The following is a 15,705-nucleotide window of genomic DNA, read 5'->3' as shown; positions in this document are numbered from 1 at the left end:
GTCAGTGGAATCAGACCGGCACAAAAATGGATCATCTCAGTGCTGAATCAAGCCTGTGGTGTTCAGAGCAGGGGAATATGTTAAATAATTTCCTGAAAACATTTGTTTGAATAAAAACACACAGCTGTGCCATTTCTGTGTCCACTTTCTGCAAATATATATGCAAATAAATCACTAGCAGGAATGTTCATGACTATAGCAAATTTTAAACAAATATTACAGAATAGTAGCCGAAGTCAGTTTTGAACTCAAAAAAAGTATTTACATTGGAAACCTGGAAACATTCAGACAGCCAAGACATATAAATTATACCATGTAACCTGTAAGTAATCGTCTAAAAACCTATGCAAGCAGAATCAAATGAACCATCACAGCTGAAATTTCAAATATTGGCTACTCACAATGAAGGACTCATGAAAAAACTACAGATCAAGATTATCTGCTGAAATGATTCAGCAAATAATTTCAAATAACGAACAAACTTTTAAAAAAAAATCATTAACAAGTTGTTGGTAAGTCAAATTCATTGACTAACTTACTTGCTATATTATAGATAAGTGAATAAATAAAAACAAACAATTTGTTCAGCTGTACATGGGTACTGTACATATTATTTAAAAGGCTTAATTCACAATGTTATAAATGCATTAAAACTGACATTTCTAAGCTTCTATAAAAACTTTAAACACACATAAGGATGGTCCAATAAAAAAAAAAAGAGAAACACACCTCTTCTACATCATTGTCCAAAGCTATGATCTGCAGTGGAGAAGTCAAATTCTGGTTGTTTGAGATGGTTGTGCCCACTGGGGAGGACTCCAGAATAAACCCCTCGTACATAGATTCTATGAAGTAAGGCTTCTGATTGTTCTCATCAAGGACTTCAATATGTAAATTGGCAAAGGCAGGAAGTGGATGACCATTGTCTTGTTCTGCCTAAAAAGACACAAAACTGATTTTCTATGGACTTTTCATACAATATATTAACCAATTTATATAGTATATAATTGCCTCAGCTCAGGTACAACTATGGATAATTATTAATTACTACTGGTTTACTTTCAAGGGTAACAAATCATTCACACAGATAATTAATATTTAGTATTTCTCTGCTTATTTTTAAATGTCACATCAGAGAAAAGACATATATATTAAACAAATAATTAACTAACAAAGCAAATACAATAAGTTTAATCATGAAGACCACTGATTTTAATAACTACAAACTCAAGACTTGTACCGTTTTAGTAAAAGTCATTATTTAATACATCAGTAGTTATGAAAAATATCTTGCAATGAAGATGAGAGAAGCCACAAATCACTGCATAACTGTATTCATTGTACAACATAATTACCACCTAGACTAACCTGCCTGACAATGAAATGACAATTACTGGGAGATAGGAAATTTGCCTTGGTCCTTCCAACAATGGTTACAGATTCTTAGTACTTTCTGCAGAAAACTGGGAGAGGATATTGTCTGGATATATGATAAACTGAATAATTTTCCAATATTTGTCTCTCTCATGTTAACACTTCAGTTTCATTCTTATTTTTTTTTTAATCTACATTTCAATTTTAACAAACAGTTCAAATAACAATCACATTTCAATGTCAGTGTAATGGGTTGATATAGTATCCATTTATGTTCAAGTTTTTTAAAGATACAAGAGGAACACCACACATTTGCAACAGTAGATGGGAGGCCCATTGCAAATTCCAAAATGTTTTAAAATTAGCAAGTAACTGACCAGTTTAAAAAAAACAAGGAAAGTACAATACACAAAGCAAATACTGTGCTATTATATTTCTGCTGAGTAGTGAGAAGTGTAATGTTTAGTAAAATACACAGGATTCAGGTCTGTCAGAAGAGAAAGCACAGCAGTTTTTATAAGATACAAATTAACATTTAATTCAGATCAATTTCCATTGTCATTCTTATGAGGACTGGACTTTTTTGTGTGCAAATTCTGAGGAGTGAAGATGAGCAAAATACAAATTAACACAGATCAAATGTCTGACTGAAGTGACCAAAATACCTAGTTTTTCGAATGACCCTTAGTGTCTTCCTTCAAGATACCTGCAACATACTGGCTTTTAAAATAATAAAAGTATTCCACCATCCCCGCCAAACTACAAGATGTTCATTCCAGATGTATTAGTATACAGAGTAAAATTTGATATACCTGTAGACCAGTGTTTCTCCTCCCCCTATTTGTTTGCATTTGCACATAGTTATGAAATCTATCTTGTTTTAAAATGGAGTTCTGCCTCAGCAGCAGTAAGAACAGACAAGGTCAAAAGGTCAGCTAAGGCAGCAAGCGGTCACTCTAACAACTGAAGTCAGATCTGCCTGACAACAGAGATTGAACAATAGGAACCCTGGAATAATGCCAGTGTGCCGTGTGCAGACTAATTGAGTGCCGTGTGCACCACAGTTGCGTGCTGAGTGCAAGCCTAAGTGTCGTGCGCACAACCCTCTAGAAGCGGGAAAACCCAGCTTCCCCATTGGTTAACAGACCCTCGACCAAGGCTATATAATTTCTACGCACCCGACAGCCGAGGCTGTCCATCTTGGAGACAGTGTGGTGGGTGGTAGAGAAAGATCGTGGTTGTAGTGTAGGTAGGCTCGACAAGATGTGGATAAGAAGCAGACACAATCTAGGATGAGAAGCAGACATGTAGCAGTAACAACAGCAGACGATCGGAGAAACAACGCCAGGAGGCGAAGCTAGACAGTGAGAGAGACATCTAACCCAGAGACTGGGGGGGGGTGTTACCAAGGGTTGTGTTTGTGTGGTTTTGGGTCCTGGGGTTTAACCCCGTTGTATGTTCTGACCCCTGTGTTTAGTATTGGTTGTCACCCAATAAATTAACCCTTGTTTTGGAAGGAACACTGGTCAGCTACGTTTGTGCTGTTGATAGATGCGCAGGCCAAGACCCCTCCCCTACCTGTAAGTGTGTCACATTCCTTACATACCAGGCACAAAAAGCAGTATTTAGGGTGATGAATAATGTTTGAAGTGAAGAGAAAAATTAAGTGTAGACACTATCAAGCTGGTCATTTTGTTCAAAATGAATGACAACATTTGTTCAAGGATTCATAAGAAACACATTCAGAGCACAAAGTTACTTGGAAAAATCCTTCACTCTGCATGTCAACTGTTAAGTGAAAAACTAGCAAGAGTGACATCAGCATACATTAAAAAAACCCCAACTATCTACTTTTGTTTGACTTTTTTTTTAAAAACCCTTAAATATAGAGCCAGATCTTAGAACTGGATCACAGCAGGTAGACCTCTATGCTTGAAATTAATATGGGTTTTCTTGGATGCAGAACTTTGTACACAACAGCTGTTATTCACCAACGGGAAATTTGCTAATGTCTTCACTGGACCCAGGATTAACAAACTGCAGAATCAGAGCTATAATTTTTTATCTATTGTTGTTCTTTCATACCTATGGGACATAGGAAGTCACCAGAAGTTTTTCTTTTTTAACAATCTTTAATCCATCTTAATTAACACAAAATATAACACAGCGAATAATAAAAATGGATGTAAATCAGTCCCCAATTTACAACATGCAGGAAGACTGATGCTTCTTCATGGAACCCCATTGACTTTAACAGGAATCAGTTTGAGCTTAGCGGTCTGCCCATGCATTGTAAATTGTAGGACTGAGACCTTAATTATTATAATTATATCATTCCAAAATCTTTCAGCTAAGTTTACTGAATTCCATTTGATAGAGGAGCAATTAAACATTACAGGAAAAAATTGTAGCTCTACTGAAATCAGTAGGAGTTTTCTCTCTACAGTTGGTTTTATATGTGCCAAATTTGCACACGTTATTGTTTTTCATATCCAGGATCTTACATAGGTGTCCCAGAGGTTAAAACTCAGTGGAACAGACCTACAGAATTGCTTTGAAAGGTAAAAATATAAAGCAGCTTCTAGTAGCAATTAAAATAGAACTATACATCCATCCTCCTTACAATTGTTAGATTGGTAAATAAAAAGGAAAATGTTAAGGGTGAGAGAACAGAGGATCTTATTCTCCCTAACATCTTACAGCATGACTATGAAGTCCTGCTTTAAAGCTTGAGTGGGCAAAGAATCCATCCTGTAATAAAAGGGTAATTATCTATCTAGATTGGATATTTTACTGCACCCATCAGCGCAATATGTGAGTGCCTATTTGAACAAAAAGACAATAGTCCAAATTCTACAGTCCCTACTTAGGGAAAATCCTCATTTGGGGGCTGGTTCACACTTACCGCGCGATTCGGCGACAGTTACGCAAACTACGCAGAGTAGTTTGCGTAACTGACGTTGACTGCTCTGCTTCCCTTCTGTGCACTGTTCACACTGCGCTGAGCTGACGGGAACAGCGTTCCCATCGACTCAGCACTATGCTGCTTGAGGGGGTGGACTTAGTCGACTTCCTGATCAATTGAGCAGGTCACACTGATTGCTCAATCTATCAAGAAAGATCGATTTGGTGGCGGTGATTTCGCCGCCATCAGTCTGAACATAGCCTGAGACAATGGAAGATGTTAGGGAGCAAAGCTCTTTATTTTTAGATGACTATGGCAAAAAACTCCTAATAGACAGGAAACCCTTTTTTAAAAGAAAATCAGTAACTCACTAAGTATAACCATATATGATATGGCTTGTATTTTCTCTCTACAGTTGGTTTTATATGTGCCAAATTTGCACACATTATTGTTTTTCATATCCAGGATCTTACATTGGTGTCCCAGAGGTTAAAACTCACTGCAAAGCAATTTTACATAGTATTAGTTTTGATTGACATATCCATATGTATAATTTAGAATACTCTGGAATAATAAAAAGAGAAAACAAAACATTTAAAATATGAAGGAAGAGGAAACCAATTTTCTACTGATCCTTTCACTATATATTTATGCATTTCTAGAAATGGACCTAATGTTTGTAATAAATGAGGAATTAAAATATAGACCCTTTCTACCTTTCAAGAGGTTTAACTGAAAGGGGGCAGAGAACCTCCACTGCAAGTCTCCCTACACAGTATAGGACACCTTTTACAGTTCTCCTTCTGTTAGACAGCACATAACCTCACTGAATTTGGTTCAAGAGAGGAAAATATTTTAATCTCCATTTTTCTGCCTTCCTAGTTTTTACCAGATATAGACAATTCTGTATTGTATGCATACAGAGTATGTGGTATTTTGTGTGAGGACTCATAGTAAGCCCAGAAATGAGATGAGAAACCAACACTTATGTCTCCCTTGAAGAGTGAGTATTTCCCCCTCCTTCCAATTTCTCCCCTAATATCAGTAAAGTCTCATATAAGTGTGTTTAATCATAAATACAATCAGTAATATTTCCTTACAAGGACTGCAAAACTCCCTCACATTAACACAAACTGTTTAAGCAGAAAGTGTTGAGAATCTGAACAGAAGTCCTTTATTTATTGTGAAATCTTTGAAAAAAAATGCAAACTGAATGTATCCAGGAGGGGACTGGGAAGATAACCTTTTGGCTTCTGGTTATATTCCAGGAGCAGCATGAGTACTTGTTGTTTTTCCCCTCTAAGGTTATACTTATGAAAAGTCAACAAAGAAGTCTGAGGAGTCTTGTTTGAGGATAGTTACTTTTAGTCGAAATAATCAAATAGCATTAAAAGCAAACATTTAAGCAAAACACTAGCTACAAAAGTTCATTGACATATTACTTTGCATTATCTGTAATATACTTAGTGGAGTTATTTTCTCATAGTTATATTATTTAAATGAATACCACTCAAAGTCTTATTACTATATTCTATCATTATAAGTTAGACATTCAATTTACATACAGAATTAGAACTGCCAACAAACTACAAGTATTTATATATACAGTCAGACACAAATACATACCTGTGTGTGTTTAGCCCTACCAAATATTTTGAAATTTTATAAATATAAAACTTATTTTGAAACTTTATGACACTATTTCAGTAATTAATAAAATACAATATATTTTAAGAAGTCATTTCTTCAAATAGTTAATTTTTTTAATCAATTCATTTCAGCTCTCTTAGCACCTCTTTCTGCAGGCATGCTCTATACATTTGAATGCTTAGGCTAAAGAGGCAGTAATGTTTGCAGAAATAGAATTTGTAAGTGATATACTTGAGTGTTCCTGGCAACTAAATATTGAATCCTCACAGAAGACTATTTTTTTTTTTTTTTTTACCAATTCAAAGACTTTAAAATGCTTGGGAAAAAATGTTGAATAATTTTAATAAAAACATATCCAAAAAATCATAATATGCTATTGGTCATTCCATAAGCAGAAAAAAAGACTACATTAGTCTTCATGAATAATTCACTCAGCTCTAAATGTATATCAGTAGATAGAAAAACAGGTTTTGTATACTTGTTGCCTGTGTTAATCTGGCCTTTATACCAAACATTTGCCTCAGGAAACTGAGTCAATGATAAAGAAGTGATAAGATTATGAGAAGTTTCCAGATATATGTTTTAAAATAATTCTGACTCATGGCTCAGATTTAGCTGGGTTTGGCCCTCTTTTTACCATGAACATATGGATTAGTTTCTGTTGACATGGATTTTGTGAAATATATTTGCTTGTGAACAAGGGTATTCATTTATTAAAATGATTATTTGTTATTCATTATTACTCAGTTATTCTCGTGTTTAAAAAAATTGCAGCTATCTAAGCAAAGAACAGAAATACCACGTGACTCAGCTATCCAATCACACAAGGAATAGTGAATGATCAAAATGCTCTGGAGATAAATCCAAAGACTGAAATTTGTTTGGATAAAATGATTTGACAAAGAATTACAAATAAAAAAAAAATCAGGAAAATCATGATTAGTTTGTAGATTTTATTTGAATATGAGAAAAGGGATAAATTCACAGAATCAATTATTTATCTGGAACAGTTTGATCAGCATTAATTTACACTGTTTGTACTTTTAGTCCACAATTGAGCCCATACTCAATTTTTTTGGAGGTATCCGTGTAGCTTCTCAGGTTTCATGCTTCTGTTTAAAAAGATGCAGTTACATAAAACATGCAATTGTTTCAGACATTCAGTTCTGCTAGTAAAAGAAAAGTTGAAAACAAGTTTATCTTCATGTCTCACTTTAAAAAAAAATCTCTGACTCCTTTGTTTTTGGTTCCAAAGTGTTTCTGCTTGTTTGCAATCCACTTCCAGGTTGTACCCCACTCACTAGCTGAGAAACATGGGGTTAAATAGACTTTTGTAAACTATACTTTCCAAGAATAAAGTTCAGCATTCTGTTTACAGGACCTGTTCTCACATGCACGTGAATCTTATGAATAATTCTTATTACATTAATATCTGAACAAATTCTCTATTTCTTGATTGTAGATGAGATCATTATATTTGAAAGTATAAATATTTTACTATCTAGTTTCTTTAGAGGATACATTTTGGAACATTTAGAATGGACAACTTAGTAATTTTTCCCCCCAAATAAAAAAAATCACTGCTATTTGGGAGACTACAGGGTCTTGGTCCCAGTTTATCCATTTAGTATTATTTGTTTGGTTTCAAATACAACATAAAATAATTACTATCCTGGGCTCTAATCAAACTTGTCATTGATTAAAAATATTATTCTAGTCATGGATGACTGCAGAATAATTGGACTCTGCCTTAGGATGTTGTACCTCATGTTACTAACAGTCAATGATCCTTCCAGACAATTAAGGATTGACACTAATGGATCTCAAATGGAGTCCACTATTCTGCAGTGAAAGCAAAGTAGTCGGAAATGATGATGGCTAAAAGGTTTAAAGTAAAGAAAAAATAAGGTATAACTCAGCCCTTCATCAGGGCCGTAAGGACATAGAAAACCATCCATGGGGTAAAAAAAACCCAACCCAAACAAACTAATGAAGCCTTCTTCTCCAATACAGATATTTAGATATAAAGACATTTTGACTTTTGCTATGCTGTTATAATAATCACTCATAACAGAGCAGCCAGGTCCTTTACACTATCTGCAAAGGAATGATTACTGTGTAAGTAAATATCAGAATAACACGGAAAAAAACTTATTTTGTTAGGTAAGTGGATATAAGAGGACAAATAATACAACAAAATAAGAATAGTTAAAAAAATACTCAAATCAAATATGTTTAATCCTATTTATCATGTAATCTGTTATACAATGCTGCAATTATTTTGTATATTAAATATAATTTGCAGCATGTATATTATAGCAACCAATCTATAACCATGTACTGTACCAAGATGACTAAAGATGAAATGAAAGAACTTAAACCAGAATATGAAAAGCTACAACTGACTATATTACTAAACTCAAAAAAATGTTCTGTACAAAAACCAGTATTAAAATAACTGATTAAAGCATTAGAAGGATTCAATCAGACCCTATTGAACCTGATGCCTTACATGTTGTATGAGAAAGAGCTAACTACTGGTCTACACTGAAAAGATACATCAGCCTAGCTTCAGTACTCAGAGGTTTGAAAAATCCAAACCCCTGAGACACTCAGTTAAGATAATCTAACTCCTGGGATAGACAGTGCTAGGTCAATGGAAGAATTCTTCTGTCGACCTAGCTACTGCCTCTCAGGGGAGGTGGATTACCTACAGCAACAGAAGAACTCCTCCTTCGCTGAAGTGAACATCTACACTGAAATGCTAGAATGGTGCAGCTGTTTACAGGGTATGATTTGAGCAATCATGATGGGATGAGCAATCACTACTCAGTTTGCCCAATCTGCCCTGCCCAATCACTACTCAGTTGTGATTTTATAGTTTTTCTCTTAGCAACTATTGGTCCTTGATTATAAAGAGTCTCAACCTATATTTCCAAGGCATCATGGATATCTATTAGGTATTCTATTATATGCTATTTCTTATATTGTGCCCTAAGTGATATATATGGGCCTACGTTTCAAATGATTTTTTTTACTATCTTTATTGTAAAGTTTGTATGTTGATTTTCAGTCTACATAAAATTACAGAATACATTTAGTGTGTTGGCTGTCTTCTGCCTATTGGAAGAATGGTAAAGGAGTAAATGGTAAAGGAGTGAGAGGAATGAAAAACAGAATATAAAAGCCTACATGGGTCCCCTTTGCGGTCATTGATGCAGCAACCATGCCTTTGTCTAGACCCAAGTGGAATAGGGGAGAAGAAAGATTAAATCCAGTATCTATTACCATTCCATTGTGATAACTGCCAGAGAAATAAACAAACTTAGAATCAACAATTAGGGGCAACATATATTGCACAGAATTTCAAAGTATTTAACAGAAAGATAAATTGTCATTGTGCAAACTCCTGAGATCCTTGATGAAGTTTTATAGTCTTTACTAGGGAAATAAAAGCGTCCCACTATCCCCAATGGAACTTTGCTTAAGTAAAGTTTGGGAAAGAAGACTGTAAGAAGCTGAGTGAAATTCCATGGCCTGTGTTATATAGGAGGTCTGACTAGATCATAATAGTTCCTTCTGATCTTAAAATGTAGGAATCTAAGTAAATAAAAACTTACTTGTAAATAAGTAAAGAATCCATAGAATCTATAAGTAAAAACTCAGCAATGACGTCAAGATTTGGCTTATTATTAATACTGAGCTCTGTGAGCAATAAACATGAGGGAAATGGTGTATATCTCTATATATCTTATATAGTTCTTTATAAGACCAAACATCCAAAGCAGGTTATTATTTCTCAAATAGATAATTAACCCTGCTCATTTAAGAATATAAAAATATAAAAAATAAGATTAAAGAGTTATTCAGATTTCAAAATATTCTAACTCAATGAAATGTGTGGTTTTAGAACGTCTGTCTTGACAGATATACTCAGGTCCTATGCTGCAGACTGAAGCCAGGTCTATACTACAGAGCTTACATCAACCTAACTCTATAAGCATCTACTCTAAAATGTAGCTCCCACTGATGTAACTCACTCAGTACAGCGACTTAACTCCACCTCCACAAATGGCACAGCGCTTAGATTGATGTAGTTAGGTTGACAGTGTCAGTGGAGACACTGCGTTGCTTATATCGACTGTTGCTGCTCTTCGGAAACCATCCCATAATGCCCCACACTGGCAGTTAAATCAGTGCAAGCGCACTTGGTGAGGATGCACACCACCAGCACAAGAAGCGTAGGGTGGACATGTAAACCTGATTCAATTATGGCGGTGACTGTATGTTGACATAACTGAGATTGGCTTAATTTTGTAGAGTAGACTTGCCTTTAGCCTCTCAAAATAACTTCTTTACTGACAAAAATATTTGCTGGAACGAGGGTGGCCACTACCTTCTCTTCTTCAAAACAAAAACAAACAAAAAATATCATAAGGATTCTTTTTTGCAGCATCAGCAGCAGTCAAAACCCTTTTTTGCATCTTAGGTCAGTAACATGGAATACTTTAATTCTTTCAACAGTCAATTCAGATTTTTAGGCAGTGTTCTTTTTGTACTTCTAAATGCTTTTTCGTACACATGATAGCTACCTTTTAAGACTAGGTTCAGGATAGAGTATTTTGTAGAAATGCAACCACCACATCATTGCTTCTTTCTACTCTGGGAGACATAATTGGAATTGAGCAAATAATTTTCAACACATTATTTATTTGAATTTAATCTTTTTTCAGCTCATGGAATATTCCTTGAATTTATAGAACAAATATCTTTTTGAACTTTTTAAATCTAGATATTCAAAATTCAAACTTGCTTACCTGGGAATGGTCACATATATCATACTATATTTTTTTCTTTTCTGATGGATGGTTGTGGTACAATTACTTCAACATACAAATTTAAAATTTACAGTTTTCAAATACTCACACATGCAATTTTAAAATTTGATTTATCTAAACATTTTTTCCAGTAAATATCAAACATTCAAATTAACATGTAAATTGAATATAAAAAGACCTTGCGCATGGCCAAAGGTAGTTCATTAAAAAATTGGAATGGAAATTTAAAGAAAATTTACAACCAATTGCCTTCTACTACTTCCTAAGACTTTTCTGATAGTGACTTTAGTATGATAAATTAATTTCATTTCTTGACGGAAAGGAAATATGCTAAAGTTTAAAGTATTGTCAGTAGCAGTTTTATATTGGCTACTGCCTTATTCAGTTTTCTAATGTGTAGACATCCTGTAGTGGATAACTATTGCTGTGTATCACATAATTTAGATAGATCATATCTTGGGCCAGTTTGTCTATTTTTTTTCCTATCCGTCTTAGTAAAAATTGTAAATGCAACAACTTCCAGTGCTACAGCAAGTCCCAGTACTGCTTTCATTCCCTTTTTCTGAGTAAAAAAAATGTACTCTCTATGCTTTTGTCATTGGTTATGAGATACAGAAATGGAAATAAGGAAAAGCCCCTGGCAAATACATTTGATATGTTACTAAAAATGGTGTAGTACTAGAGAATGGCAGGCTGGCTAATGCAGGTCTCCTTTTTAATAAAAGAACAAGGAAAGGGCTGGGCAACTTCAGACACATAAGCTTGATTTCAGCTATGAGGAAGAGATAATACAATATACAATGTTTAAAGAATAAAATAAAATAAAAAATAAAACAAAAAAACAGTCAGCGTAGATTCCTGGAAGAAAGGTCACATCTGACAAAATTGTCTGAATTTTTTGAGTGAATAACTGAATCAGGAGATAAAGGTAAAACTGGGGACAGTTTCTCTAGATTTAGGAAAAGCATTAGATTGTATATTGCACACCCGATTAATTTACAAAGTCAGAAAGTACAGTATAGGAGGAGAATTACTGACAAGGATTAAAATTGTTTTAGGGGCAAGCAGCAGAGGGTAACTTCAGAGATTTTTGACTTTTCCGTCACTGAAGCTGTGATGTGGCAATGAAATGATATTGGAACATAATGTGTCTAGGCAGAAAGGTTTTTAAAAACAAAAAACAAAAAACCAAACCAACCAAACATAAATCTTTTTTCTCTGTGATATGGATAAGTGACTTTTATATTAGAAATGCTTATGATGTTGTAGTGCAATAAAAAGTAAACCTTGTGACTGTCCACCACTGAAAATAATAAAATTTCCACTTTACTCTGAGTAAAGAAAAATACTTACTGTGCAGTCATTATAGCATATTCTGAATGATGTATGCAATGAAAAATGCCCATTTAGTGCAGACAGGCAAAGCGGATAATACAGTAAATGAAAGTAAATGGAATAAAATTGATGTATATAAACTGAAAATTTGGCCTCTCTGTTGTGCTGTGCTATAGTGGTATAGAAATAAGAAGTCAATCTTAAATCACAGTTACTAAGCAGCAGTATCTAGGATACCAATGTTGTTTAATGTTCTGAGTGTAAGGAAAAACTGAACATTCTGTGATACTATCTAAGCAGTTTTTTCCCTATATTCAGAAGAGGATACTTTGGAATCTCAGATAAATGTGTGTGGCAACTATGGGTACTGGATGACTTTTTAATGGTGGCAACTATACTAGCTATATAATGAAAAGACAGGAACAATATTTTCAGCTTTGACATAACCAGCAAAACTAACAGCAAGACATTTTTCCTATGCTCCTCTTCTTGTTCTCTTTGATAGTTCACCACCATCACTCCAGGCAGTAACGTAGGTGGAGGAGTTAAAACACAGAACCCTTTCCTTCTTTCTCCATGTACTGACAGAAACAAAGACTCAATACTCTTAAAAATACAGCTTTTTCAAAACTGTATCCCCTGACACAACAATAAGCCAAGATTAAATAGGCACAAAATAGAAAGAGATGAGCCTGTTATGTGCCAGCATGCCTCCTGAGCTAAGGCAAATCTTTTATCCACACCCATCAGCCATCCTAGGGAATTTACAAGCACATGTCGCCTCAGCTGGATGGAATACCTGGTGTGACATTTTTAACTTGGGTCCAGCTGAACTGGTTTCTCCTCAATGTGGCTGGTAAGCCCTTGGCATTTCAGCTTCACTGCTCCTCCCAACACTTTCCCACAATGTATTTCCTCATATCTCACTTTTGATTGTTTTCCATGAGGATTCCCCAAGACTTTTCAGGCATCCCATGGGCTAATTCTGCCTGTTTTACCAGAGGTCTCTTACTGGTATATTATGTCTAGTACTTGTTGAAGGGAATTATAGTGTGCACTCAGTAAGGTGAATTTTACCCAGCAGCCAGTATTACTAGGTACTGCATTGTTATTGCCAGGGTGGAAATGGCCAGCAGTATTAGTGAACGTTCTGTGGTTCAAAGAGAAGGGCATAAAGTTGATCAAAGTATGCGCCGCCGCCACCGCCCGCCCTCCCCCGGGTGATGTTCTTTTTTCTTTCTCCAACATCCATTACTTCATCTCCAACATCCATTACTTCAACAAATATTAAATTCCTCTTGCCTCTAATCAGAATTTAATTTCTACCTCAAATATGACCCACAACTGCCACAAATATTACTATTGGCAAGTACTGCAAAAGGATACAATAATCATCCCAATGAGAGCAGAAATTCCTAGACAATTAATTTTGATTGGCTACCTCCTGCATTGTTGACGGGCATAATGGTGCCAAACTTTGCCACAATAAAAGATAAACACTTCTAAAGTCAAATGGGAATACATTAATTGTACTAAACTCTACAGGTGATACATGTCAACATCACTATTAGAAGGTGGGATTGGAGAAATACTTATATTTCTTATATATATTTTCTTATGTTTTTTCTTTTTCTATTCTTCTGCTTCCAGTGCAGTGAAACTCCTAGCTCTTCAGCTCCATAACCTGGTTAAAAGGCACAATATAGTTTCCAAGTGTGTCTCATGATCGTTGGCACATATCTCTTCCACTGTGCCAGGGCATCAGCTGTGATCATCTTCAGTTAAAAGTTCAATAAATGCAATCTTAAAAAGGCCCAAAGTGATAATAAAACAGATCCAAAATAAGGAGTAATGCATTTTTTGAATGGCGTATTTATCACAGTCTGTATTTCAGTTCTCCAGTTTTCTCTCTCAAGTGATTCAGGAAAAAATACACATTCCAACATAAAAAATTATCAATATTTAGGAAAATGTGCATTTTATTTTATGGGTTATTTCCTAGGGACTGCATTCAGTGAGCTCTGAAAAGTCTTCTGTGTGTTCTGAACAGCTGTGCTTTCTAAACTTTCAACATTCAGACAGTTAAAAGCTATAATACAATCTTTTACATCTGTAAAATGGGATAATTATACCAACCTCCTTTGTAAGCCTTTTGAGATCCACGGACAAAAAGTATTATATAAGAGCTAGATATTTATTATTATCTTGTCTACCCTAACTACACTAAATCCTGCAGACACAAGTGCTGTACCAATTACACCAAATTAAGCAGGTGTTGCTGTACCTGCTAAGATTCTTCCCTGACCCACTAATAATATTTTGAGAGGCAAATAAAGATAAAGTGCAGATCCTATTAATTTGAGGAGGAAGGGATATTCCTTGAGTTGCAAGGGGGATGAGGGAGAAGTCAGACCTAATGCTGATCCAAAGGCAGAGAATGAAGAAAGAAAAGCTGGAGGCCAAGAGAATGCAGCAAGATGCAGCAAGATGACAAGACTCTGAGGATGATGTGGAAAAAGACACCAGACATAGAGAGTGCATCTGTATTAACTGGTGAAAACCAGATCTATCAGATAGTTGAGGGCCATGAAAAACAAGCACCAGCAGCATAGCCAGTTACAGCTACCTTGCTCAATCCAGTACTTTCCAAGCTAGTGATTTTTCTTCACATCAGCCAGTACCCCCATCCTAACCATCATCTTTTGTATCTTTCCTCTATCCCATCATATTTAACATATTTTTTCCAGTTACTTAGATACTACAGATCCCCTCTATACACCCTATAAATGACCTCCTATGCTGAATCCTACTGGGTGCCACTTTGTGACCACTTAAAAAAAATTAAGTTTTGCAGTTAAATTGGTCTCATCATCATTGATTAAAGTAGAGGAAACTAACATAAATAAAATAAGTTTTAGTTAGTGTGAAAACTACATCTAAAAACTTGATAATTATACTGCCATTACCCAGCTGCTCCATATCAAAACTTGATGAAATAAGCAAACTTTATACATAATCAGGAAACAGGTGTTGAAAAATCTCTTAATACTCTTTGTAATTTGTTGTTGACTGTAACTACTATTTGGCATTGAATGTCTATTAATGCTTTCCTCCTCTCCCCCTCCCCAATCTCCAGTGGCTACAGTAATGAAGTATCGGCAGTGGGCATCCCTTATCATTTTATCTTTCCTGATACTCTCAGTAATGCTGTACTCCACATCTGCAAGAGTCCTTTCTGCCTCCTAATTCAATTCACAGGAAGAAAAAAAACTTGCTCTTGGTTTAACAAATATTATGCAAAACACAGCCTACTAAAATAGTTTTGGGAATGAGTCACTGCACTTTAGAAGATATGTCCATCACACCTTCTGCTCTCCAAAGGCACATTCAACCATCTCATCAAGACTCAGTGCTTAAATCTTTTGATGTAATCTGGGTAAAATTTCAATAGCCAAGAGAATAATGGATAAGTATATCAATAAGAGTCACAAAAGGAACAAAGAACCCAATTAATCCCTATTGAATGGAGTGGAAGAATGACACTGTCATTTTTCCTGCCAGCTGGAGTTTGTGAAAATCATGTACTTTGCAAAGCCTGCTGAT

At 35.2% G+C, this 15,705-nt stretch overlaps 1 protein-coding gene across 1 annotated transcript in view; it reads right to left on the bottom strand.

Moving 5' to 3' along the window:
- Positions 1 to 15,705, bottom strand: part of PCDH15 (protocadherin related 15) — a 714,631-nt gene that overhangs the window by 326,344 nt on the left and 372,582 nt on the right. Inside the window, exon 12 of the mRNA XM_067552760.1 lies at positions 730 to 936. Coding sequence (XP_067408861.1) covers positions 730 to 936 — 207 coding nt within the window. The remainder of the gene's footprint in view (positions 1 to 729; positions 937 to 15,705) is intronic.

The sequence above is a fragment of the Emydura macquarii genome, unplaced genomic scaffold (assembly GCF_026122565.2).
Source record: "Emydura macquarii macquarii isolate MOO-44397 ecotype Brisbane River unplaced genomic scaffold, CSIRO-AGI_Emac_v2 contig_1390, whole genome shotgun sequence".
In the NCBI taxonomy this organism is placed as follows: domain Eukaryota; kingdom Metazoa; phylum Chordata; order Testudines; family Chelidae; genus Emydura; species Emydura macquarii.
The sequence above is the reverse complement of the archived record's forward strand: the minus strand, read 5'-3'. Positions and strand labels throughout refer to the sequence as shown.